Below are 25279 nucleotides of genomic sequence, written 5' to 3' on the forward strand. Positions count from 1 at the left end.
TGGACTGGGGTCAGGGTGCTGCGCAATGGAACAGACAGTGGGCTCAAGCTCTGAACTATCGGCGATAAAAGGCTACAAAATCGAAAGTTAAACAACAACAAACAAGCAAAGTAATATTTAAGGTACACAAATCTATATCAAAATCGGTAAACTGATCATTCGAAGGTAGCAAATGCAAACGCTGGGCGCTGCCTATGCGTCCCACTGTCATTTGTGTCTGGTTTGGCAAGCGGCAATTATTTTGACGACGCTTAATTTGCGTTGAGTTGGAGATTTCTCAGCGGATAGCGGATAGCGGATGATGGCCACGTCGCGGTTGGCTTGCATCAAAATTGAAGCAAACTAATTAAAGTCCAGGCATTTACGCCCCAACCCAGCTCCTGGCCAGCCCCATTTCATTTGCAGTCTCCCCCCCAAATTGAACGATTTTTATGCCTTAGCCTTTTTTAATTGTTCAATTGGGGTGGATCAGGGAGGTGTCTGAAGACCTGCGTTTGATGGCCGAAACTTAAACGCAGAAGGACGTCAATAATGACATATTTTCCTCATTTTCAACGAGAGTCTTTCTTTTTACGAGGCTTTGGAGCTCTCCCTCTCTCTCTCTCTCTCTCTAGTTTTAATTTGAAATCAATTGTCTAAGTAATGGCTCTTCCTCGTTCTGTTTAAGACAAAGCCAAAAGAGATGTGTACACTTCTTCATCAGCACGGGATCGGGGTCTCTGTCACACGTAGCTGCAAACACACGATGCTGTCTGGGAAGCCTGAAGGTTGGGCAAACAGCGAGCACAAAAAGAAGAGCAAGACAAAAGCTAATCAAACAGCAACCAGCAGCAACAGAGGCAGATACTTTTAGCCATGAGTGTGCGGGGGAACCTCGTGCGAACACGAGTAGGAGCAGCAGCAAAAAGTATCTGCAAAACTCAATTTAATGGTAAATTAATACAAGAAATAAAAAATTAAATTACATTTCTGATTTATTGACAGGCGTGTGGATGGAGGAGATGTTGTGATGTGTCTTGCTCCTTCTTCTAATTGAAATATTTCGAATTTCCGCTCATGCCTGTAATTGACTTGGAAGTCCGAGACGGCACGGAGTCCTCGAGTGTCCGTGCGGAGGTGCCACAAGATGAAATCGAAATTGACAATTTTCACAGATTTCCACCTACACACACAGAGGCACACATCCATGCAGGGCAAATTGATGGCTACATGAGATTTTGGGTGCCCAAGAGACTTGCTAGATTATTCATTTGGCACTTCCACTCCACCTCCCAGGTGCCGCTTGGCTGTGGCTGCTGCTGCTGTTGCTTATTTGTTGGCCATAAATCAGGCGGGGGATTTTCCAATTTGGACATTTTTGCCAATTGCATTTCTCTGGCTGTCGGGCATTTAATGGCCTCTAATTAGATAGGAGTCGCCACCGAACCAGCGGCTCATCCACAACTTATGTTTATCATATTTCTTCGTGCGAGGTGGCAAATGGATTTTTAAGCAGTCAGTCATGAGTGGGGCCCTGTCATGGGGCATGGCACTTCCCTTGGGGAAAGTTTTTCAATTCAGCCTCAATCAGCAATTGCTGATCCGCTGATGTCCACAGCGACAATGGCAGCAGCAGCAGCAGCAGCAGCAGCAGCAGCAGCAAAATACTCGTAATTCAAATTGACTACTGAACTAACTCACGCAACACAATGGCAGCAGAGTGAGGCGCGGGTGGCGCGGGTGGCACGGGAGGCGAACCGCAAAACGAAAATAAGGAAATAATCAATTTAAAAAAATCAAAATCACACATTTACCCACATTTTCAAACACAGAGAGATGGATAGAGAGCGGGAGAGGAGCACCATCCCACATCCACTAGAGCAGCAGCAGCAATCATGCCACAGCAAGACAGAGAGAGGGAGAGCTAGATAGTGGCAATCTACACACAACGCACACACACGGAGAGAGCGAGAGAGAGAGAGAGAGTCTCTGTCTTTCTCTGATCAGAATCCATATGCGATAAATAAATTGAATTTATCCGCAATTGGTCGAAAAAAAAACAGCAGCTGGCCACGAGGCAGGGGGCTGTTGACTTGTGGGGCACACACACACACACACAGACAGCGAAAGAAAGAGGCGCAGCGAGGGGGATGGGGGGGCATGTACTGGTTGTATTGTACAATATGATAATGACTGGTTTCTCTTTTTTTGTTCACTTTAATCAGAAATTGCGGTGACAGTCAGCAAGCAAATACAAATACAAAAAACTAGCAGGCGAAATCATGGCAGGCAACGACAGACCCAGAGAGGGAGAGCGAGAGAGAGAGAGAGTGCCGAGTCCAATCCTAAACTAAGCTCAATGTCTCCAGTAATCTATCTGCAAGAGTATGTATCTGTAGCTGTATGCTGATTGATTTGAATTGAATAATTGCAATTGTGCTTGCCCAGTATTCCCTCTACACAAACATTGCGAGTATTCAGACTGATGCTGTATTTGCTCTTTGAATTGAAACTAATGACAAGAAAATGGTGCTCTTTTGGTGTGGGGGTGAATCGGTGATTCGATGGACAAGTCAATCGCAACAACTAAATATCCCCTGAGCACGCCACACACACCTGACTGGCTGGCTGGCTGACTGGCTGACTGGCTTACCCGCTTCATTTTGGCAGCACATCCGCACGGGCAGCCACAATTGAAATTGAACTTTTGCTTTGATTGGAAAAAATCATACTAAATTCGAATAATCGCCAATAATTTCGGTTCGGCTTGATTTCAATTCAAGTTCCGGACATTCGACAAGCAGCAAACAAACAAAAAAGAGCAACAAAAACCATCCATGATCATCGCACAACAAAAATATGGGAATCACAATATGAAATCTATTCTATTTTCGTGGTTAATCATAATGAGATTTAAATTAATAGAAATCTAAAATAATTGGGGGGCCTTGCCTCTAATCAAAGATTATGGCCACAGAGAGCACCGAAAGAGAGGAAGAAAAACTCTCGGGCAAAGGCATCGGGATCGAATCGATGAGATGTTTAAACAGTTGCTGAACAAGAAAAGAGCTGATCTGGTGCTTGGCTCCGCTTGTTTGAGTGGGTTTAATTTTAGACCATTTGCGTTAGACATTTGATGGATTTTCCGCTTGATTTGCATTTAAAAATAACATTTCATTCTCCACTCCAGCACCCAGCAGCCAGCACCCAGCAGCCAGCAGCCGCCCCCCGGCCCCGAATGGATGTTGTTGTCTCCTGTCCATTGTCTTTCGGCATTTCGGCATGTCGGGCATTCAGCCAGTGTGTCCAAATATTTAGATGTGTCAACACAAAACCGTGACATGTACCAAAGAACTTCCACCCCTTGCTGCCTGTTGCTGTGCTCCTCCAAAGAAGAATTCCTGCTGTGGGGTTTTGCCTCTGACGTAGATTGGCCGAGCAAACAATAACTATCTTTTAAGTGCGAGACACTCACTTATGCACTCACGATTGCCTCAATTTAAATTCGAATTAGTTGCGGAAAAACCATCCATCAATGCGTGTTACATTCATTTTGATAGCTGCTCATCATTGGCATCGAATCGAATCGAATCGAATTGAATATGCCGATGGAGCCGTCACGCGATGATAAGCACAAAATCGAATTTTGTGCACGAGAAATGATGATTATTTTCGTTATTATTATTATGATTACGATTATCTATCTATGTTAGGAGCGTGGAGAGGGGTCGAACAATTATGCTGGTGCGCTGAGATGCGGGACGGGAAGTGTGTGTGCTCGACCCTCGGCGATGCTTATCACCCCCGATGGGGTGGGCGATCGCTGCTCTATCTTCGAGTGCTGTCCACTTGTGCCATGTAGTTTTAATTATTTTAGATTTGAAGGCATACCTAAGGGAACTGCTTAGCCGCATCCATCAATCGTTTCCCAGGGCTCGCTCTGCACTTATCAATGAATGCAGAGGAATGTGCCCGACTGACGCTCCACTTGATGGATTTGTGTTGCTGTTTTTCTCAATGCTAATCGGATATGAATGAATATATGTACATACATCACCATACATACATACATACATCTGTGTGTAGTGTTAGGATAAACAACACCAAATCCTAACCACAAAACAAAGTCATAAAAAATGGATTTCGTTGGTGGTTTTTTTTCTTCTTCGTGTTGCTGTTTCCATTTAGTGCATAAAATAAATATGAACATAAATGTTGAAAATGTGTGTCGATAAAGAATTTCTATAAATATACGCAAATGCAGATAACACTATGAACAAAAAAAGAGAAAACAAAAACAACAAAAAGAAACTGAAATCGAAACTGCGGTTGCAAAATGTTTAATATATTTCTTTTTTTTCTACTCTGTTTCCCTCTCTAGTTTTTCTTCTGTTTTGTGTGTTTTTTGTTTGTGGTTCCGCTTTTTGTTGTTTGTTGTTTGTTTTTTGTGTTTTTTTTTTGTTTGCCGCGTGATAAAGACAATCATTTTTGGGGCAACGAACGTGTCATTGGGGTTTTAGGGGCAACCAAATCCAGATATAAATAATGTATATTTTAGCCGACAAATCGAAGCGGAAGCTTTTGTATTTTGCTAATTTGTTGTTCTGCTTTTTTGAGCGTTTAATTTTTTCTGTTTGTGTGTGTTGGCTTTTGCGATGCTTAATTTTAGCCCTGGCCAAATGGAGGCGAGCACTTTGTCTATAAAAATGCACTTCTGCGAAAAAATAAACACACGCCCCATAGCCAAAACAAACGGAGAAGCCAGCAACCAGACTGCAGGCTGGGGATCCGGCCAGATGGGATCCCAAAGAGTGGCAGGGAGGGGTGCTGCTGCTGCTGCTGCTGCTGCTGCTGCTGCTGCTGTGGCACTCTCGTGACTCTAACAACAAACAACTGTTGCAATTCCATTTAACATCATTTCTGTGGCAGCCACCGCACTGCACCGCTCTCTGGCATCTCATTCCTGTCGATCATCTTTTTTGGACGCTCGAGGACACAGAAAATATTGTCGCATATTTATGAACATGTGTAACAGATAAATCTGAATCTGAATCTGTTGCTTATAGACAGACGAGAGACACTCATGGATACACACACACACACACTCACACTCGCTGATGCACTCGCATAAGTGATTTAGTTGTCAGGCGAGTGCATTTATCACAGCCTGCATGCGAATGAGGGAGTGAATGTGTCGCAGTGACTGTGGTTTGGGGGGGGGAATTGGACCTAGGACTAGGCTGGCTGGGGACTGGGACGAGGGGATGGGGCTGGTGGCCAGGGTTGGGGTCGGGGCGCCAGTAATCAAACTAATGAGCTTGGGCCCACCAGCAGGCAGGCAACAGGCAACAGGCAGGCAGCGACAGAGCGGCAAAAATAGCTTTTAATGGATTTCAAATAAGAAAACGCGCATAAAACGCAAACAAAACTCAGGCTAAAAGCAAAAGCCGCCTCACCAGTGGGCTTCTGGCTGTCTGGCCAAGTGAAGTGATAAAACATTAAAGAAATGCTCTGCTCTGCTCTGGCTGCTGCTGCTGCTGCTGCTGCTCGTCTTTGGAGGCTTGCGACTCGACTTTGGGCTTCTTCTTTTCTTTCTTTTTGTGTTGCAGCAAACACCTAGGGGTTGCTAATGGAAGCTGCTGCTGCTGCTGCTGCTGCACTTAATGGCAAATGATAATGATTGATGCTGAAATGCATCCTCCCTCAGCTCTGCCCCGAACTCTGTCCACACAAAAAGCCACACAAAAACACTTCAAGTCGCAGCTTTCCTTCAAGGGTGCTGCACGGCAAGGATGTGGCTTGCTCTTTCAAGGCGATAAGCAATCATTCAATGCGGTGTGTGGCAAGTGCAACGCGCCGCGACGGGGCGGGCTGCCACACGTTTTGCATTAGAGAAATTAGAAGGAAACTCCGCTGGGCTGGGGCTGCTAAATATGCACCGAAACGAGCAGCAGGAAATGTGCAGAGTTGCAGGGAATAGCCAGGGAAGGGCATTGCTTGCAGCTCCTTGGAGCTGATATGCCTCATTGGACATGCCATCCCTTGGGGAGCTCCAGCCAGCGCTCTCTCGCCCTGCTGCACTCACTCATTGTCCCTGCCCCGCCTGCCAGCAGTGTACACAAAGGCATTCAACAAATTTGTAGGCGTAAAAATTGTCTTGTCAATATTTTAATGATATCACTTTACACCCAACCCACGCCATGGCCTGCATTGTCCCTGGTCCCTGGTCCCTGGTCCTTCGCGTCCTTGTCCTTGTCCATGTCCTATCCCATTCTAACCACACTCTACCCCTTCGGCCAACAAACCCTGTGAAAAAAGTTTCATTTTAACTTTTCTTTCCTTTTTTTTCTGCCCTTTTTTTGTTGTTGCTGTTGGTTTTTGACTCCCAGATCCACACGGGACGCGGCTGTATTTTTTCCCCTTGTTTATTTTTTCGGAGTCCTCTTGCTTCCCTTTGGCCACTCTTTCTCCTGCTCTCTGCTCTCTGCTTCTTGTTCTTGGGCGTGTAAAGAAGAAGTCAAAAGTCCCGTTACTTTTCTCTCTCTCTCTCTCTCCCTACCTCTTCCTGTCCCTGTTTCTCTGCCGCTCATTTGTTTGCCTTGTATTTTGGTTTTTTTCTTTCGCTTTTTCCTTTTTGTGTTTGGGTTTCAGTTTCGGTTTCTGTTTCTGTTTTCTGGGGGGGGGGCAACATTTATACTGTTTGGCTAGAAAATTACAAGAAAAGTGTTCTAACAAAACGGTGGCAGCGTGGCAGCGGGGGGAGCGGTGGATTCCCTGAAGGGGGTGTTTGCTTATTTGTGCAAGTGTTTTCTCAATTGTGCGTGCTGCTTGGTCAGGGACGGGGGGCGGGAGCGATGGCAATGGAGAGTGAGCGAGGGTCAGTCGTGCGTCGTCGTCTGCGGTTGGAATTTCTTTCTCCCTTTTCCCCTTTTTTTCTGCATCCTTTTCACTCTAGGAATTTGCCAGCTGTGGGCGGCAACGTTTGTCTAATCTTAACGGTTTTACATTTCATTGCGCCGGGTAATTGTCTGCAGTAGGACGAGAGGGAGCGCCACGACGACGACGATGCTGCTGATGATGGAAGCGGGCACAGACGGCCCTCTAGTTTATTAAATTAAAAAGTCACTTAAACTCGCTCAGTGGGAGGGGAGGAATTCCATGCCAGAGCGAGGATTAGCTGGCTGCAGCAGTTCCAAGCAAATTCTAAGGGTTATGCCAACCCGAAGCTCTCGTTTCCCTTAAAACTAAAGCAAGCCTTTCGCTTATGGGCACTTTGAGCAGTGCATCAAACTTTCAAATGAAGCTGCCAACTTAGCATAAATTCTTAGATGCAAGGGGGGGCGGGGTTCTGCCACTTACCTCTTTGTCTTTGGCAGCAATTTGCACAGCGGGCTGATTGCTGCTGTTGCTGTTTGTGTTGTTGTTGCGCTTCCTGCGCTGCTTCTCGCCGTTGTTGTTGTTGTTGCTGGTATTGTTGTTGGTGCAGTCATCATCCTCGGCACTGTGAACCGATGCCGCCACATGCGGATCGTCCACATCATCATCATCATCATCATCATCATTGCTATCACGCATTGCCACACCCGGGCCGACGCTGTTGCTGTTGCTGTTCTTTCGACTACAACTATTATTGCTATCGGTATTGTGATTATTGCTAACATTTAAACTAGCTTCCTCATCATCTGCCACAGGCTCCGAGTCGCCAGCAGCCGCCACAGCAGACACCTCCTCCAGATCGCCAGTCGCCGCATGCCTCTGCCGCTGCTGCTGCCGCTGCTGCTGCTGCTGCTGCTGCTGCTGTTGGTGTGGTTCAGTTCTTGCCGCAGATTCGATGGCCTCCAGGGACTGATGGGGCTCCAGCTCCATGTCATCGTCATCATCGTCCAAATGCGCTGCATTCGACTGCATGGAGGCGTTCTCCTCCTCATCGTCCTCATCATCGTCCTCGTCCTGCTCCTCATCCTCGTTGTGGAGGTGGCTGCCGCGGCTCCTGCTGCCGCTGCCGCTGCCGCTGCTACTGTTGGTGGTGGTGTTGTTGCTGCTGCTGCTGGTGGTGTTGGTGGTGGCTGTGTGGGTGGTGGTGGTGGCAGTGGCCTCGGTGGCCACCGTTTGATGATCTGTGGGTCCCACAGCCGACGCTGCGGCTGCTGCCTCCGCTGCTGGGGAATGCAGAGGCGAATGCTGATGCTGCTGCTGTTGGACAGCCGCCGCCGCCGCTGCTGCTGCTGCTGCGGCAGCTGCCGCCGCCTCCATCATCATTTGTTGGGCGTGATTGAAGAAGAGCTTCGGGTTGAGGCAGGCGCCGCCGACACCACCACCGTTCTGCTGCAGGCTGCTCTGCAACTGTTGCTGCTGCTCGGCGCTGAGCAACGGCGGCGAGGGCGACGGCGTGTTGGTGTTGGCCAGCAGATTGCCGCCGTTCTGCTGCAGCGTGATGGCCGCTGCAACAATGGAGCTGTTCAGCTGATGGCCAGATCCCGATCCAGCGCCTCCGCTGGCCAATTCCAGATCCGAATCCTCGACCTCCTGTGCGCCTGATTCCCCTTCTGCTGCTCCTGCGGCTGACGCTCCTGTGTTGTGGTTGTGGCTGTTGTCGCTCTCGCTGTGGATGCTGCCGCTGGCGGGATCCGTATTGCTGGTGGACAGTTGCTCCTTGAGTGTGTTCACTTCCTTCTCGGCAAGGGTAGCGCGCTGCAAGCCACAAAAAGAGAGAGAGAGAGCGGGGAGATTAGTTATGGAGCTGCCGCACATATGTTGTTGCCGAGGAAAAGGCTGAAGGTTTCACCGCACAACTATCGACCCTCATTAATTTTACTTTTAAAGTCATTACGGGTTAAATTTAGCCAAATTAATACGTTGCAAAAACTTTTGTTGCACCCACACACAGACACACAGACACACAGACACACACCAATGGACACTCGAACAACTCCAAGGACTCAGACGGAAGGAAGGCTTAAAAAACATTCCATGGCTAATGCCGTCTGCATTGGCAACCCAGCAAAAAAAAACAAGAAGCAGGAGGAGCCAAAGGAGTGGCAGAAGCTCCAGCAGCAGCAGCAAATTTATAGTTTATCGCTTCGTATCGATAAGCCTTGAAACTTGAACATTGGGCGGGAGGCGGCAGGCGGCAGGCGGCAGGCCTGACCTTCAATGCCGCAAGAGGAGGCACCATCAAGCACTAAGCAATCCTCGCAGAAGGAATCGAAAATTAAAACAAACCAAAACACACACAGAGAGCCAAAAAAAAAACACAAGCACGACCCAACACAGTTGAAAAGAAAGGCTGGGGGGGCAGGCGAGAGAAGGTTACAAAAATATGCGGTGTAAACTTTTTTGGCAAATTAGTCTGGGATTCCAGGAGCCGCCTGCCGCCCGCCCGCACCCATCCCCATTCCCATTCCCATTCCCGACAAGTTTTAGGGCTTCGCCTTCGGGGCAGACCCCAAAGCCAGGATCTAAGCCCCACAAATGGCAATGACTTTTACGGCTCTTTGGCTTCGATTTTCATGTTGATTTGTACTTGTTGTTGCTGCTGCTGCTGCTGCTCGGGTTTGGGTTTGGCTTGGCTTGGCTTGGGGTTTTGTGCAATTTTATTTGTATAAATACCGGAAGCTAACAAAAAACAAACCAACAGAGAGCAAGTCGAGGGGGCAGGAACAGTTTTGGGGGTTCTAACAGGGCGTTGCAGGCAATAAAGAACTTTGGAAATTAGTCGATGGCACCCAGGCCCCAGGCCCACCAAAATGCTGCCACAGCCGTTCCTTGGGGCACAAGTTCTATTCCATATCGATGAAGAAGTTAAGCAGGAAGTCGTTACATAGAAAAAGGGTGTAAGGACCTCACCAATATTTCGATGGCTGTAAGGATAGTCGGTAAGGAACCCATTCCCATTCCCATTCCCATTCCCATGAAATGCTTTTGCAGTTGAAGTTTGGAAAAAGATATTCAAAGCTGATTCTTGAATGTTTTTAGAGAGAGTATTTCCAAGCAAAAAACAACATGCATGTCGTGTACATTGATCCTCGACTCGTGTTTAAACAACTCTGTCCCCACAAACAATCGATGGGCAGGAGTGGGGCTGCTGTCCTGTCGCTTAATGACAATATCCCTGGGAAAAGCAAATCATTTTTCTTATGCCCTTCCAGGCATGTATTTGTCATCGTCATCATCATTATGCCGCTGACTGGGGGAGTGGAGTGACTCTCTCTCTCCCTCTCTGTGTGGAGTGCAGATATATATTTATGATATTTAAAAGCTCTTAAGTACAAACAACAGACACAAGCGGTTGCCTCTCATGGAAGCTGCTGCATTTTCGTGTCCTTTCAAATGCCAGACATTCGAGAGCCCAGACAACAGGCAGGCAGCAGACAGGGAAGAGACAGGACACCAGTGCCCGGGTCTGGGTCTGGGTCTGAGCCCGGGGCTGGGGTTGTAGCAATTCTGGGGGCTTGTTTGGTTTGTTTGTTGCCATTCCATGAGCTGCTTAAGCTTGAAAATTGTTTTCATAATGGCTGATGATGACTACGACGAAGCGAAGGATACTTTTTGCCGCATTTCTTTCGGGTTGACTTTATGCCTGGCGAGGAATCGATCAATGGCTGTCCAACTGCGCGACGACTCTTAAACTGCGGGTTGCTCCGTCCGGGACCTGGCCCTGGCGCCCAATGAAATGCAATCCCCGTGGGAACGCCAACACTTGCTCTGGACATTCCCGGCTCTTGGAAAATAGTTCGCTCTCTTCTCTCGTCTGGCAGCTATACGTTCTTTTTCGTTTTTTGGCAAATCAATTAATGGAAACTTTGGTGAAAGGTTTGCAGCAGGCAGCAGGCTTCTTTGTGTGGCCCAAATTCGAGGAGGTCCGTCCGAGTCCGGCTTAGCAGTCGGTACGGACAACCAAATGAGTTAATTAACTAAAATGCGGGTGGCTTTGGCCCAAACCAAACCGAACCGAGCCGAACCGTTCGGTTGTGTTCCCTTTTTTTTTGTATATATATTTTTGGGGCCCACTTCAATGGCTCTCGTGCCCCATGGTCCATGGTCCATGCCCCATGCCTCGTGTGTGTGGTCAGCTTATGGCAGAAAAGGCTTTCCCCGTATTGAGCACCCTTTTAGCGTCCACTCCCGGAGCATTTTTTGTTGGGTTTCATTTAATATTTTTTGGCCTCGTTGCCACTTCAAAGGAGCGCCACACACACACACACACACACACACACACACACAAATCTCGCGCGCGCACAAACCCAAAAAATGTTAAGTGAAATGTTGGTGGCCTCCTCCATCCCCGTTGCCCATCTGCATGCCAGCTAACCGCCAGCTCAGTTGGGCATTACTTTAACCGGCAGCAAGCGCAAATGCCAGAGATCATTCGATGGGAATTGTATCAACTATTGGCGCTGTGGCAGGAGCCTCCCGTTGCTGCTTCTCTTTTTTGTGCCTTGCGTTGTTCCTGTCGTCGCGCTGTTTGTCGTGTGCTTGGCACATGTCAACTCTTGCGCTTGCCCCTTTCCACATGCGGAGTTGCAGCATGCGGCATTGTCTCAAGCTGTTTGTCTGAAGTGAGTTCTCTGTCGTGTGTTTGTGTGGCTGCCTCAAGACTCGCGCACGCAAGAGGCTCAGGGGCGACTCCAGGACTCCAGGACTCCAGGAGCTTGAGCTTCCAGCAGCAGCAGCGGCAGCAGCTGTCAGGACTTCAGGGGGTAGAGCACTTTTTGTAATTAGTACGAAGGCAATGTTATGAATTGTGTGCTTCAGCTTAAGCTCTCGAGTGCCCCAGCGAGCCTTCTTGTTGCCGCAGGGGCAACCCCTTTTTCAGTTTCAGTTTTTTTTTGCTTTCTTTCTTTCTGTGCGGCGACATTCGAAGGGGTAACACGGCGGCAAAGACGATTGCAGCGCATTGTGCGGTTTTTGGACAATAAATCAAAGCAAATCAATGCTGCAACAAATGATGTTGATGCAGCCAAGGGGGTTGTGTGTTCGATATGACAGGGGGTTCGAGTTTGCTCCCTTTGAAGCCCAGTGGCGGTGGGTTTGGGCTTTCCCCCGTACTGCCACTTGAACGCCTTCATGACATGACGTGATGGGACATGGAAGGGAGTGGTGTGGTGTTGCTTTGGCTCCAATCGAAAGGAGAGAGTAGGCAGCATTTTCACAATTACACACATTAAGACAGAGAGAGAGAAAAGAAAAATCGCAAGAAGAAAAAGCGAACCAAAGCGGAAGGAGAAAAGTGTTTAAAAGTAAAGGGAAGGCCTGTATGTGTGTGCAAGAGACAAATCTGTAGCCTGACATTAGGCGCAGAGACAAAGCCTTGGCATGGCCCATCGCTTAAGTGGCGGGAGGGAGGAAGGCCTCTCTGTGTGTGTGTGTGTGTGTGTGTGGCAGAAGGAGAGCTTATGCCCCTGACAGCAACAACAAATGCCAAAAGGAAGAAGCAGCATAAGTGTACATATCTTTATGTTTGTGAAGGCACGATAGGCAAATGACAGCTTGAGAGGGAGTGGGTGGAACAGGAGGAGGGAGAACGAAATAAAAAGAGAGCGAGCACAGCCACAAGATGGGAGCAAATTCACAGAAAAACGAATGAAAGAAGAGCGTTAATGGATCAATCAATGTATTATGCCGTATATCGATCATTTATCGATAGGTTAGGTATGGGTAAAAATCGATAATTGGCAGTTATTATTGATAACTATCATCCATACATTAAATTACCTATTTATCATTGCTTATTCTCTATAAAACAATCTTTCCATGATGTTATCATAAATTTTATCAATTTGTATTCCTTCTCTATCGATAACTCATCACAGACCGCATTGTTTGCCTTCGTTTTCGCTTCGATTTGGAATGAAAGAGCAAAGGAATGCGGCCACAGCGTATGCACTTTGGCATCTCTTCCCCCTCTGGGATCGGCACTAAAATTCCCATTCCACCACTTGATGAATAATCCCCAGCCCCAGCATTGCATATTTACTGGTAAGCTGCTCAACTGTTATCCATTAATTACTGCTCCTCCTGCAGCTGCTGCTGCTGCTGCTCCCCCTCTCCCCGCTCTGCTGTTGCTGCTTCTTCTCCACTAAATACGAATCCTGCCATGAAAGTGCGCTGCCTGCCCCATGCCTCGTGCCACCGTATTATTCTTTGGATTCGGGGCATGCCTTTGCATTTGCTTTACAATTTCAAACATCATTAGCAACGCACACACACACACACACACACAGACTGGGGGGCATGCCCTCACACACAAACGCCACACATGCTGATGCATACAGACGTAGAAGGATATGTACATGTGTGTGTGTGTGTGTCTGTATGCATATATCCCTTTTTGCTAATTATTTATTTAAATATTAAACAAAAAATACCCAAAATACACACAGAGAGCGAAACCCTTCCCCCAAAACAAAACAAAAAACTGCAACAAAAAAGCAGCAAAAAAGATTGAAAAGAGTGGCAGGAAAATCAACACAGAGAGTGGGAGAGAGAGAAAGGGGCAACAGAAAAGACGAAACGAAAATGATGTATTGATGCTGTTGCCTGCTTCTGAAAGAGGAGGCAAGTGGCACACACACACACACACAAGCAGGAACAGTGGCAGCAGCAGCAGCAGCAAAAATAAGAAGCAGCTGGAGAAAGGCAGGCAGGCAGCAGGCAGGCGGCCAGGCAGGAGGAGGCAGCACAAGATAAAGTCAAAGTACAGTTGAGTGTGAAGCAAGGAGTGTGTGTGTGCTTGTGTGTGTGTGTGTGGGGTAAAGGATGGCCACAGGACGCACAGACAGACAGACAGACAGACACACATGCAAATACATAACTGTACATTCGACTGTGAACCGTTCGCTCTCTCTCTCTCTCTCTCTCTCGCCTTCCATTTTTGTTGTTGCTTTTTTCTCTGTGCTCCCACTCTCTCTCTCTCTCCCTCTCTCGCTGTCTCTCTGTGTTTCTTTTTTTTGGCTCTGGCCAACTAATATTTTCTAATTTAAAATTCTGTTTCTTTTTTCTTTCCACCCCACACAAGCAGTCCCCCCTTTACCACCCACATGCACACACCCCCCCTGCCCCTCCCGCACAAGTACTCACCCACACACACACAACACACACACTCGTGCACATGTGTATGTAAATTTTATAAAATTTTCTATTTACTTATCAAAAATCAGGCAGTGAAACAAAAGAGCGACTGGGTGGTGGTGCGATAGAACTAGGGGGAAGAGCACTGGGGGGGTAAGAGATGGGGATCTAAGAGTGTGATAGAAGGAAGCGGGGGTGTGTGTGGGCGTGTGTAACAGAAAACTGCGTGCACGCCCAAATGTATGCTATACAAAATATAAATTAGCTTTGATATGCGAGAAGCTGCTGACGAAGATGAAGCGTCGAATGCGGAATGAGTGTGGGGGGATGAGCGAGTGTGTTGGGGCGGCTTGGGCTGTAAAAAAGGATTATATACACGCGTGCTTCGTGTGTGTGTGTGTGTGTGGGGAAAAGATGCTGGAAAAAAGGATTAATGCGTGCGCCAAAAGCACACGAGAAGCAAAAGAAGAAGACACAAAATCCCCCGTCCAGGAAGGGGGTTGGCTTCGATTTTTAATGCGTCATATGACAGGCAAAGAGGGAAAAGGGTTTGGGGGCAGGCAAAGGCTTTTGGGGGATCTACTGGGGAAAAGTGTCAAAGAAGAATTTAATGTCTGTCTCTCGCTTTTTTTGTCTTTGCGTGTGCGTGTGCGGTGGAGTCTCCTTTTTAAAAAAAAAGTACACTTACACATTCATATTCATGTGTGTGTGTGTGTGTGTGTTCGTGCATCAAATTAGACGATTTCTAATTGCCAAAGGCACTGGTGGCATGGGGCCAACGCTTCGAGCCGCCGTCAAAAGTTTTGGACTTATGTACATGACAGGCAGACTGGCAGACAGACAGACTGTTGCTCCCAGGGGCATGTGCCTTGCCACTTGAGGCAGCAATTAAGCTGACAAACAGATCTTGCAAGATCTTGAAGCGGGAATTAGATCCTTAAAGTTGAAAGCAAAAGGATCAGTAAGCTTAGAGGAAAATTTAAGCACACCCAAATCAATAAATGCTTCAAAAAAACCCCCTAAAAAACGGGAAAACTCTGAGTTTTAACTTGCCTAATCATCGATTTGCAAGCATTGTGCTTGCACTGGCTGCTTGCTCCCCGTATCTATCATTAACAATACTCGCCTGCCATTTGCCATAAGGTTTGTCCGCTGGTCAACCCTTTTTTTGTTTTTTTGTTGGGGATTTCTGTTGTTTTGTCCCCTTGCCCCTGCCTCAATGAGTGACCAAAAGTAATAATAATTTTTTGGCTTATCCTTATTATTACATAACGTATGCATACCTTTTTTTGCCACCCACCCCCCGGCCCACACCTCCTCACAGGACGAATCGTACATCAAAAATGAACGCACATACATATGTGGATGACCCTTTTTTTCCTGTTGTAGCAGGATGATGATGATGGTCTCTCTCTCTCTGTGTGTGTGTGTGTGTGTGGGATCCATTGTTCTGTCTACCCTCTGGCCCACCCCCACCCTTTCTTCTTACCCCTGCTCCACTCCCTTACTTTTTTGGTCACTTTGTTTCGTAGGCCTTTTCGGCTGCTGGCATTTTTCCACTCTGTGTGTGTGTTTTCTTTCTCTTTTTTTGTGTTGCTAAGTAAATAATTAAGCATTACACTGACCAAATAGCACTAGGATATCGCAGCGGGGCAGGGGAGTGGGGCGTGTGGCATGCCCCAGACAAATACAAATAAATATAACTCATATATGTGGGTCTTTTGCCCAACAAAATAAAAGGGAGGATGTGGATGTGGATGTGTGTGGCGGTCAGGCCATACAAATAATGATTAGAAGTCCCCCTGTCCCCCCTGTCCCAGCAGAAAGCTTTCCTTTCCTTCTTTTGTAATTTTTGACATTTTTATGCGGGCCTCAAAGGGATAAGCGGAGCGGCTTCTGGGGGGGAGGCTGCCACATAAGGGTTGTGTGTGTGTGTGTGTGTGTGTGCTACATAAATTTTGACATTTTAAAATCTAAACGAAATTAATGATTTTGCAGAAACAAAAAAGGGAAAACCAGGTACAGTTGTGCCCATGAAAAATCTCATTAAAATATATGAAAATTAGCTGCCCTTCTAGGCGCTCCTGCCTGCTGTCCTTTATCCATTTTAATCAGACCAAAGCATTAATATAAATGAGCGAATTAATGTTTGAATCAATACAGCCACTCCCACGCCCCGCCCCGCCCCCAACCCGAAGGCGGTATCCATTTCTCTGCTCTATCGAAAAATCTCTTAATTAAACCAAAAATTGTAGCAATTTATTAAACACAAGTTTTAGTCTTCAGCGACGACGACGAAGGACGACCCTTTTTCAATCAAAATTTCCAATCAATGTCAATTCATTATGCTTCCCAGTTCCACCAAAGCGTCATAGCTCCACCGCCGCTCCACTCCCTACCCCTCTCCCGTGCTGCTCCAATCAAAAACCAAGGCAACTTCAAGGACCCAGTGGCTGGGCTGGAAGGATGCCGGAGCAACCCCCGAAGACAGAGAGAAAACTCAGTTGGCATTTTTAATGAAAAGCCAGTCCTCCCCCAGCCCACCTCCCAGAAAGTTGCCTGTCAAGTTTGCCTAATCAAAATCGACAACATTTTATAGTTTGCCAAGGGTACGCCACGAGGCTGGTGGGGGGAGGGACAGCTGTGGATGGCGGGAGAGTGGGTGGCTGCTCTGCTCGAGTGATAGATAGCAGGAGCTCCCCTCCTGCGTCAGACCCTCACCTGCCGTCAGACAGCCATCCCATCCATCCATTGAAGAGTGTGTGACAAACAAATATTTGAGAACGTAAATCAGAAATCTCTTCTTCGCTTTCATTTGCCCAATCCTTTTGTGGCACATCCCTTTTGTTGTGCGGGGGGGATGGGCATGGGAGTCCTTTGGCAAAATCGAAAAACATTTCGTGTATTAAAACCGAAACGAATTAATTTAATTAATTACAATCATGTCTTATTAGAGACGTATGAAGACGGCGCGGCACAAACAAGGACCGAAAGTCGAAGACGAAGACGAAGACGTTGCTTGTCCTTTGGCTCTGATGGGGCATGATTGGGTGTGGAGGAGGAGTGCGAGGGGTCTTCTGTCGAGAGTTGAGAGTTGAGAGAGACAGTTTTGTTGGGGCACACAACAAGCAAGGCAGCAGCGCGTGTCAGCTGCCAAAGAGTTGCCTTTGCCGCTCTGCCTTGGCTTTTGTTTCAAGTGCTCCGAGTCCTGGCTTAAGCATCGAGAGTCCTGTGCCGGGCTGGGGGGTTTTGGGTGCCCCGAAAATGTTATGCTCACATCATTTATAAATGCCTGATTTGTTATTTACAAAACGAGACAAGTTGCGGCATTTTGGTATTTCGTTTCTCGGGGTTGGCATTCGCTGTTCTTCGGGGGGCAGGGTTGGGTGCATATGTGTGTGTGTGTGTGTGTGTGTGTGGGTGTGCTGCCACTTAATTTGAATTTGAGTAATTGCCACATGGAGAGGGTGAGTTTCCTTTTGTTGTACTTAGAGGAACCTTAAGCAGCGGCCAAAGGCGTGAATATGTTCGCTTTGTTGTGCTGTGCTTTTAACAGTGGGTTAACAGCGCGTTAACAGCGGCTACTGGGGGTCTAATGTTACACTGAAATATGTCCAACGATTGTCGGGTTTCGCTTTTGGCTCTCATCTTCTGCTGCCAACTTCGATATATTTCCTTCTCCCCTGAGCTGTTCCTGCACCTATTCGTAGCCCACAAAGATCGAACAGATATAGAGAGAGAGATATGTACATACATATGTACATATTTACATACATATATGTAAATCCGATATATGGGCAGACTCCTTTCAACACTTTGTTGCCCATTGTTGCTGCTGTTGCTGTTAATTAATTTCTGTAAAAATATTTATTATTATTAGTCGACCCGCAAATGGCGATGGCAATGCACTCAAGACACAGCACACAACAGGAGCGGGGGGAGCACCACTCAATATATGTACATATGTACGTACATATATGTATGTGCTCGCATATGGATATACATATAGACAAAAAAAATGCATGCCACTGATTCGCACTGTGCCCCGCACGCCGTGCCCCTTTGCAGCGACTTGACTGTCACTAAACGGCTCATCTAACTGCAATGCTTCATAGAAATTTGTTTGTATGCCCGGAGGCGCATAAGTATCGGGAGAGTGGCCAGAAGAGCGGGAGGGGCAGGGCTCTGGCTCTGGCTCTGTCTCTGTCGCTGGCTGTGCAACTTATTTTTGCAACAACAATGAACCAGTGCACAGAAAGAGATGGAACGAGAGAGGCAGAGAGAGAGAGAGAGAGAGGCAGCGACCACAAATCACAGAAAATGAAAATCGAAAAGTGCATGGTGTGTTTTTTTTACTCCCTATATAAAATATCAGAAAAATGAACACACACACAGCTGTATGTACATGCAAATCACATATGTATATCAAAATACTATGTACTTTGTATCTGAAACAACAAATTTACACTCCAACAGACGATGTCGTCGTGCCAGTCAGTCAGTCAGCCGCAGCGGCTGTCTATAATGTGGCAGCCCCCTGCCTCCGACTCCGCTCGAAACCCCCTTGATGCCAGCACTGATAGACGCCCCCCTCCACCAGCACACTCTTCTCTTCTATATGGTGCATCTTGCCTCTTGCCGCCTGCCTCTTGTGTCGCTGCCACGACTATAAAAATAGGCAAATAATTATTTAAGAATTTCTTGATTAATTGGCAACGTTGTTGTTCCTGTTGTTGTTGCTGCTGCTGGTTGGGGCATGCAAATGTTGCCGCCGTCGTTGGCAAGAGATGCAACAACAACGACAACAACAGCAACAACGATGTGGCAGCGAGCAGCAGCAGCAGCAGCGCCATTTTGGCCAACACTTGATTGCATTTTCAATTGTTTCAGCCGTTATGCATTTTTGCCAATAATTTATATAAATGCCACAGACCGAAAGACAACGAGAGAGAGAGAGATTTAGTTGGAGAAAGAGAAGGATAGATGGAGAAAGAGATGGCTAGATGGATGCCTAGAGACTGCAATGAAGAAGTTGAGAGCTGAAATCTAGAGCGATCTGTCAAGGCATCTCTGCCATGTTCTGCTATGCCATTAAGTAACGAGAAGGCATTGGGGAAGAGGCTTTCATTGTTTGGTTCAAATTGTTACACTGATGGCATGATTGATGGAATGATTGCTTGATGGCTGCAGCGAATCGTGAGAGGAGCGGCTGAAAGATGTGGCTTTAAGGCGAAATGTTAGAGCAGGTATTTGCAGGAATTTATCATTCAAGTGCTCGCTTTGGTATCTCTTTTGATAGTTTATCGATTCAACTATTGATTTATGAATGCTTTTATTGATAAATAATCAGATAGCATCTTCCTTCCCCCCACGCTGCTATCCACTCTGGCCTTTCTATCTATCTTTTGCGAGTAATTAGCATATTTCATAGACATTCACGCATTCCACACCTTGGCACTCCCTCCACCCCGCATGTAGCATGCGAGAGAGTGTCACCACCGCCCCAACGATTGACAATGTTGCAACATCACACACACACACACACACACACACACACACACACGCATTCCTGTGGCCCTCTGTCTGTTGCATCTTCAACTCCCTTCTCTTCATATTTCCACACTTCATTCCTGTGGCTCTCTTTCTGTTGCTGTTGCTGCCTCTATCTGTGGATGCCTCTTCGTTTATTTTTATAAACTTTGGTGTTGCTTTTTTTGGCTTTTTGGCGGAGTGTCAGACAGGCAGAAAGACAGACAGACAGACAGACAGACAGACAGACCGAAGAGACATTCGCATATTCAGATTCATCTTGTCGTTTGCGCATAAATAACTGTCGCCTCCACGCACCACGTGCCATGCCCCGTGCGGCATGCCCCGCTGTCTGGCATGGCATGCATTATTTCATTAAAGTATTACAATATTAATTCGATTTTCACTAATTGACAACAGCAGACAGCGGTGGAGCAGAGGAGCAGCACAAGAGCTGAACAGAAAGACGGAGAGGACAAAGCAGAATTGAGTGCAGAAAGATGAAGAGAAATAGTCGGGATTGAGTGGAGAAAGATGGAGAGGAGAGAGTGGAGAAAGCGCTGGGATTGAATGACAGAATGGAATGAAGGGCAGTGCAAAGCGAATATCCAGTTTTTTAGCCATGAAACTCCTCTTTTTCCACTTGAATTTTGAGCCACATTTAAGCCACTTACAGTTGGAAAATGAGAACAGCTAGGTAGACAGATAGAAGACCCCCGATGGAATAGATATTTCGTAGCTTAAAGCCTACTCCCCTCTCGCTTCCATCGCTCTGTGGGAGAAACAACAGAATGACAGGCGGCGGCGGCGGCAACAAAAAAACAGGCAGAAAGGGATGCCAGGCCACAATATGAATGTGGGTCTGCTGCCCCCTGTGTGTGTGTGTGCAAATGTTGCGGCTGTTGCAGAGGCAGAGAGTGGTGTGGTGTGGTGTGGTGTGGAGTGGAGGAGGGCCTTCGACAAACTGTTGATACCCTCGCACTTTGCTCTTTTCGCTTGTTGCTGCTGCTGCTCCTGCTGCTGCTGCTGTTGTTGGGGGCCTGACCCCAAAGTACAAATCAATTGCATGTGTATGCTGCGGTGACTGTTCGTCGCACACACACACAGATATACTGGAAACAGATACACAGTTGTGGGGGGAGTTGGGTGTCGAGACCAAAAACCAGGCCACGTGCTGTGCTCTGCTGTGCGTTTGGTCAATGCCAGCCGGCCGGCCTTGTCTCCCCCAACACCAGCCTCTCACTCACTCACTGACACTCACACTCACCCACTCGCTCTCTCTCTCTCTCTCTCTCTCTCTCTTTTGTGTGCAAAATTGTGTCAATTGCAGTTGCCACTGGGAGATGCCCCTTGCCCCCCAAGCCGCCCCCCACATTCACGCAATGTCAACAACATGCGCAGGTTGCGCGAAAACTGTGGAACGGGGGAAGAGCAGCAAATATTTTTGTGTTGGGCTCATTGCCGTGTGGCAGTATGGGCGGGGATTTTTCAATGTCAAGCGGGGGTCAAGGCAAAGGAGATCAAGAAGCAAACTTTGATCTGTGGAGAGTGGGTCAAAGGTGCTTAGATGAGAGACAAACAGACACCATCCCATCCTCTCCTTTGGCGATGAGTCGCCAGCCAAAAGCTGTGACCTTCATCTGGCCATAAACCGAAAGCAAATCAAAATCGAATGCTCCCACGCATTCAATGAGGGAATTGCCTGTCTGGCAGCCCGCCTGCCTGCCTGCCTCTGTCTCTGTCGCTGCTTCTGGCTGATGATCATCAGAACAGAAAGAGAAAGAAGGCTTCATTTAATTTCCTCCAGACACAAAAATGTGAAATTCGATCGAATGGGAATTATGTATGCCAAAAGACCAGAACCAAAATCCGCACAAAGAATCACTCAAATCAAGAGTTTTATATTATTTCTGTGCCCCCTTTTAATACCCTTTCTGCGTGGGAGGGAGGTCTACATTTGTAGAAGCGTTCAAAAGAGTTCTCAGAGATAGATATAGATTGATGGACCATTGTAATCAGAGATCATGCAAGGTAAAACTCCAGAGATTTGTTCCCATAAAACTCTCCTTTATTTTCATCCCGAAATCGAACCACTCCAGCAAGAGTATCAACCGCTTCGCTGGTCCGTTTGTGTCCCCCCCGAAAGAGATGAATGTACTTCCACGCTCTCGCGGGGTTTTGTTCTGGGGATTTTGCATATCGACAAACGCGGGCAAACAGGAAATCCATGTTTATGTTTAAATTAATAATAATACACACAAGCACACCAAATGTAATATAAGAATACAAGTTTTGGCATTTTTTGTGTAGTTCTTGTTGTTGCTGTTGTTGTTCGGCGGGTATCAATGAAATGTGTGGCTCTCCATTGAACGACGAACACACACAGAAAACTGTGACGCTGACGATGATGGTTCATGATGATGATGATGACGATGACGATGACGATGATGATGCTGGCCTGGCAGGGCAGCAAGCGTTATGCGGGACGCTGCTCCGCAAGCATTAATACAATAAATTATATTATGGCCTCTTCCTGTTTGCTCCGATAAAGCGCGACCGAACCACAGAAAAAATGTTCGAAATTGAACAATATTTCTGCTGCTGCTGCTGCTTCTTCTGCTTGGGGATCGGCTAGGGGGCGGGGTATCGAACGGGTGGGGGAGGGGGCGGGGGCAGTGCCAAAGGGGTTGATAATAATGCGTCGTTGTCGTCGTCGTCGTCGTTGCCGTCGCTGAGGCCTGAAGAGATCTTGAGCGTCTGATTTGTGCAAATAATTGAAATTTGCATATAATGAAGGAGACACTCGCATATAATATGGGGGCGTTCAATGCCAGCGAGTCCCAGGGAGGGGGCGAGAGATTGGGGGGGGGGGGGGTACTAAGAGGAAGATCTTTTTCTTTTTTGTGAATGAAGGCGAAGTCTCTCCTCTTTCGCCTGCACAGTAGCTGCAATCAAGTCGTGTGCAACGGTCCAAGGATCAGGCGTCGCGTCTCTATTGTGAAATGGCACATAAATTACATTTAAGGTGAAGCTCTCTCCTCCCCCTCCCCCCCTACGCCCTGCCGCTCATACTCCACCTTTTTAGCCTTGAACAGCAAGCAACAAAAATAAAAGAAAAGAAAACCAGAGTGTACAAATCTTTAAGCCCAAAAAACGGGTCTGCAAATTGAGGTTCTTCGGCGGGATGACAATGAGAGAGGATCATCATGTGGTTGGGTAATGAGCATGATGACGTTGTTGCGCCTACTTTTGTGTGGGCGTTCCGTACTCTCTGTGTGCTGTTGTCTGTGCCAAGGGCTGGCCGCCTCTGCTGTTGTGGCTGGGCGGCTGGCTGGCTGGCTGCTGCTAATGGCAGACAGACGAGACAAGTTTTGACATATTTTGTTGCAGGAGAGCAGCATAAAGAGAATGCGAGGTTGTGAGGCTGCGTTCAGGCCTGGTGGCTGGAAAGGACAAGCAGCAATAGCAACAGCAACAGCAACAGCCACACGACGACGACGACGACAACATGAATGAAACGCAAATGAATGAAATGTGCGGCAAAAAAAATAAAATAAAAATAAAGAGAGAAAAACCAAACATATTCTGAATCTGAAAACAGAACCAGGAGGACCCCAAACCAGCGATTCATGTGTGTGTGTGTGTGTGTGTGTGCTGTGTGTGCTGTGTGTAGTTATCATTATAAGGCCCCAAAGCCTTTCGGTTGTGAGAGTCGCGACAAACATCATTAGTTGCTCTCTACCTTAAAAGTAAGTGGAGCAGAGTGTCTGGCCACAAAAAAAAAACGTTGTCGTTTTGTGTTTTGTCTGTCGCTGATTGAGATTCGGCGGGAAGGGGCACGGAACACACAAAACAAACACAAAAACAATAAAGAACTTACGAATTTTGAATGTGAAATTAGTTGAAGGCGTATTGGTTGATTGAAATTACCTGCAACGACAAGAGAGCAAAGAAATTAGTTTAATTGTGAAGTTTAATGAGGTAAATGCCAAACAAAATACAACTAAATACTGTAAGATGGCTGTAGAAATAAACTGCAGGAAATACCGAAAGTATTCCTTTAGAATTATTGAAACACATTCCACTGATTAAAGCACTCAACAAGAGAAAAAGAGCTCTCACATTGGGCATGAATGAAGTAGAGTCACTCATGAGACACTTCCGTTTTGGCTCTGCCTCCAGAGTACAGTCACCGCAGAGAAGCTGTCGATAGGACAATTCCCTGGAAATCGAATATCAATCGGGGACTTTCCGAAGCCAAATGACGCGAGAGCTTTGGGCTTGCCGTTGCACTTGAACTTCGGATGGAAATTGTGGGCTCTTGGCTCGCGGAGCAGGAACAATGTAAAGAGAAGAACTCTGGCAGGGAAAACACGTCGGTAGCCGATATAGCGCGTCAAATAGCAATTAACAACTGATGTAGATAATCACTGGACAAAAAATTCTGAGCGCGAAAATAACTTCAGCCACAGACAAACAAATATATTCCACAAATATATATGCACAGATTTATATATGTCTGTATGGATGTATGTCTGTATGTCTGTATGTACGTGTGTGAACGCACGCAATGGCCGCAGCATTTTGTGATAAACGGCAAAATAAAATCAAATCTAAAGCTCCCAAAAAAAATAAACGAATGAAATAAAATAATCGCAAGGCGGCTACTGAAGCTGTAGCCCTCTCACTCGCTCTTAAAGGCATCTCTGTGTGTGTGTGTACGAATAGTATCTGTGTGGAATTAGTTGGAGGAGGGCGAAACGAATATTAGATGGAGCCAAAGAAGAGGAGCAACAGCAGCAGCGGCAGCGGCAGCAACCATTTCTAAACAAATACATCATCATCATCATAATTATAAAATTAAATTCTTGTTGGTTTTTTATCAATTCTGTTCCAACAGCAGCCCCACCCGCCCAAGGGGGACCGTTGGGTGTTGGGGAATCAGGTGCTATAATAGCCATAATATACTCGGAAAGAGTCTCTGGTGTGTGGCAATCCGGCAATGCAAATATTGCTAAAGATACAAATACAGCCAGCAAGGGATGTACAGATACATTGCAGGAGGCAGATAAAGATAAAGAGTTAGACTTGAGTCGAATGTGTGCTTAAGATATCTAGAGAGAGACATATAGCTGCCATATTTATATAGATACGTAATCAAGTCAGTCAAGTGGAGACCCTCGAATGTCGTCTATTGGTCGAGGCGAAGCCCCAACCAACAGCCGTCTTTAGATACAGATACAGATACAAATACAGAAACAGAAACAGCCATAGCTGTTATGGATATATTCCATATACTAGACATGTACAGATAAGATCTCGGCTGCTTATCGCCGCCTGCTTAGTGGACAAACAAATAGGTGTATAAATAAAAAATGAATTACAAAAAAAGAGCAGAGACATCCACAGATAAGAGCCTCCAAAAGGCAATTCAAGAAGTGGCAGTCATATCTGGCTGACGAGCACGAGATATAATACGTATATATAGATATAGCCATGATATCAGTTAATCGGCGTGCCATATACCCGCACACACACTCAAACCTCTTTCCGAGTGAGAGACAATCGTCATAAATTGTTTAGTTGTTGGCTAAACATGTTGAAAGATTTATGGGGAGGGCTCTACGCGATCATATAATGATTTGTAAGAAATCGGCCAGATATACACACACAAGTATACGGCATTGTGGCACTGTGGCTC

At 46.8% G+C, this 25279-nt stretch overlaps 1 protein-coding gene across 6 annotated transcripts in view; it reads right to left on the minus strand.

Annotated features, from left to right (window-relative positions):
* Positions 1–25279, minus strand: part of LOC117903278 (homeobox protein cut) — a 90203-nt gene that overhangs the window by 41161 nt on the left and 23763 nt on the right. For 5 of the 6 annotated variants that reach the window (XM_034815182.1, XM_034815183.1, XM_034815180.1 and 2 more), the window contains exon 2: positions 7339–8670. In XM_034815182.1, the coding sequence (XP_034671073.1) occupies positions 7339–8670 (1332 nt within the window). Of the gene's footprint in view, positions 1–7338; positions 8671–23458; positions 23503–25279 lie in introns of those variants that run through there. The other variant, XM_034815184.1, reaches the window with a different exon arrangement.

The sequence above is a fragment of the Drosophila subobscura genome, chromosome A (genome assembly GCF_008121235.1).
Source record: "Drosophila subobscura isolate 14011-0131.10 chromosome A, UCBerk_Dsub_1.0, whole genome shotgun sequence".
Taxonomy (NCBI): Eukaryota; Metazoa; Arthropoda; class Insecta; order Diptera; family Drosophilidae; genus Drosophila; species Drosophila subobscura.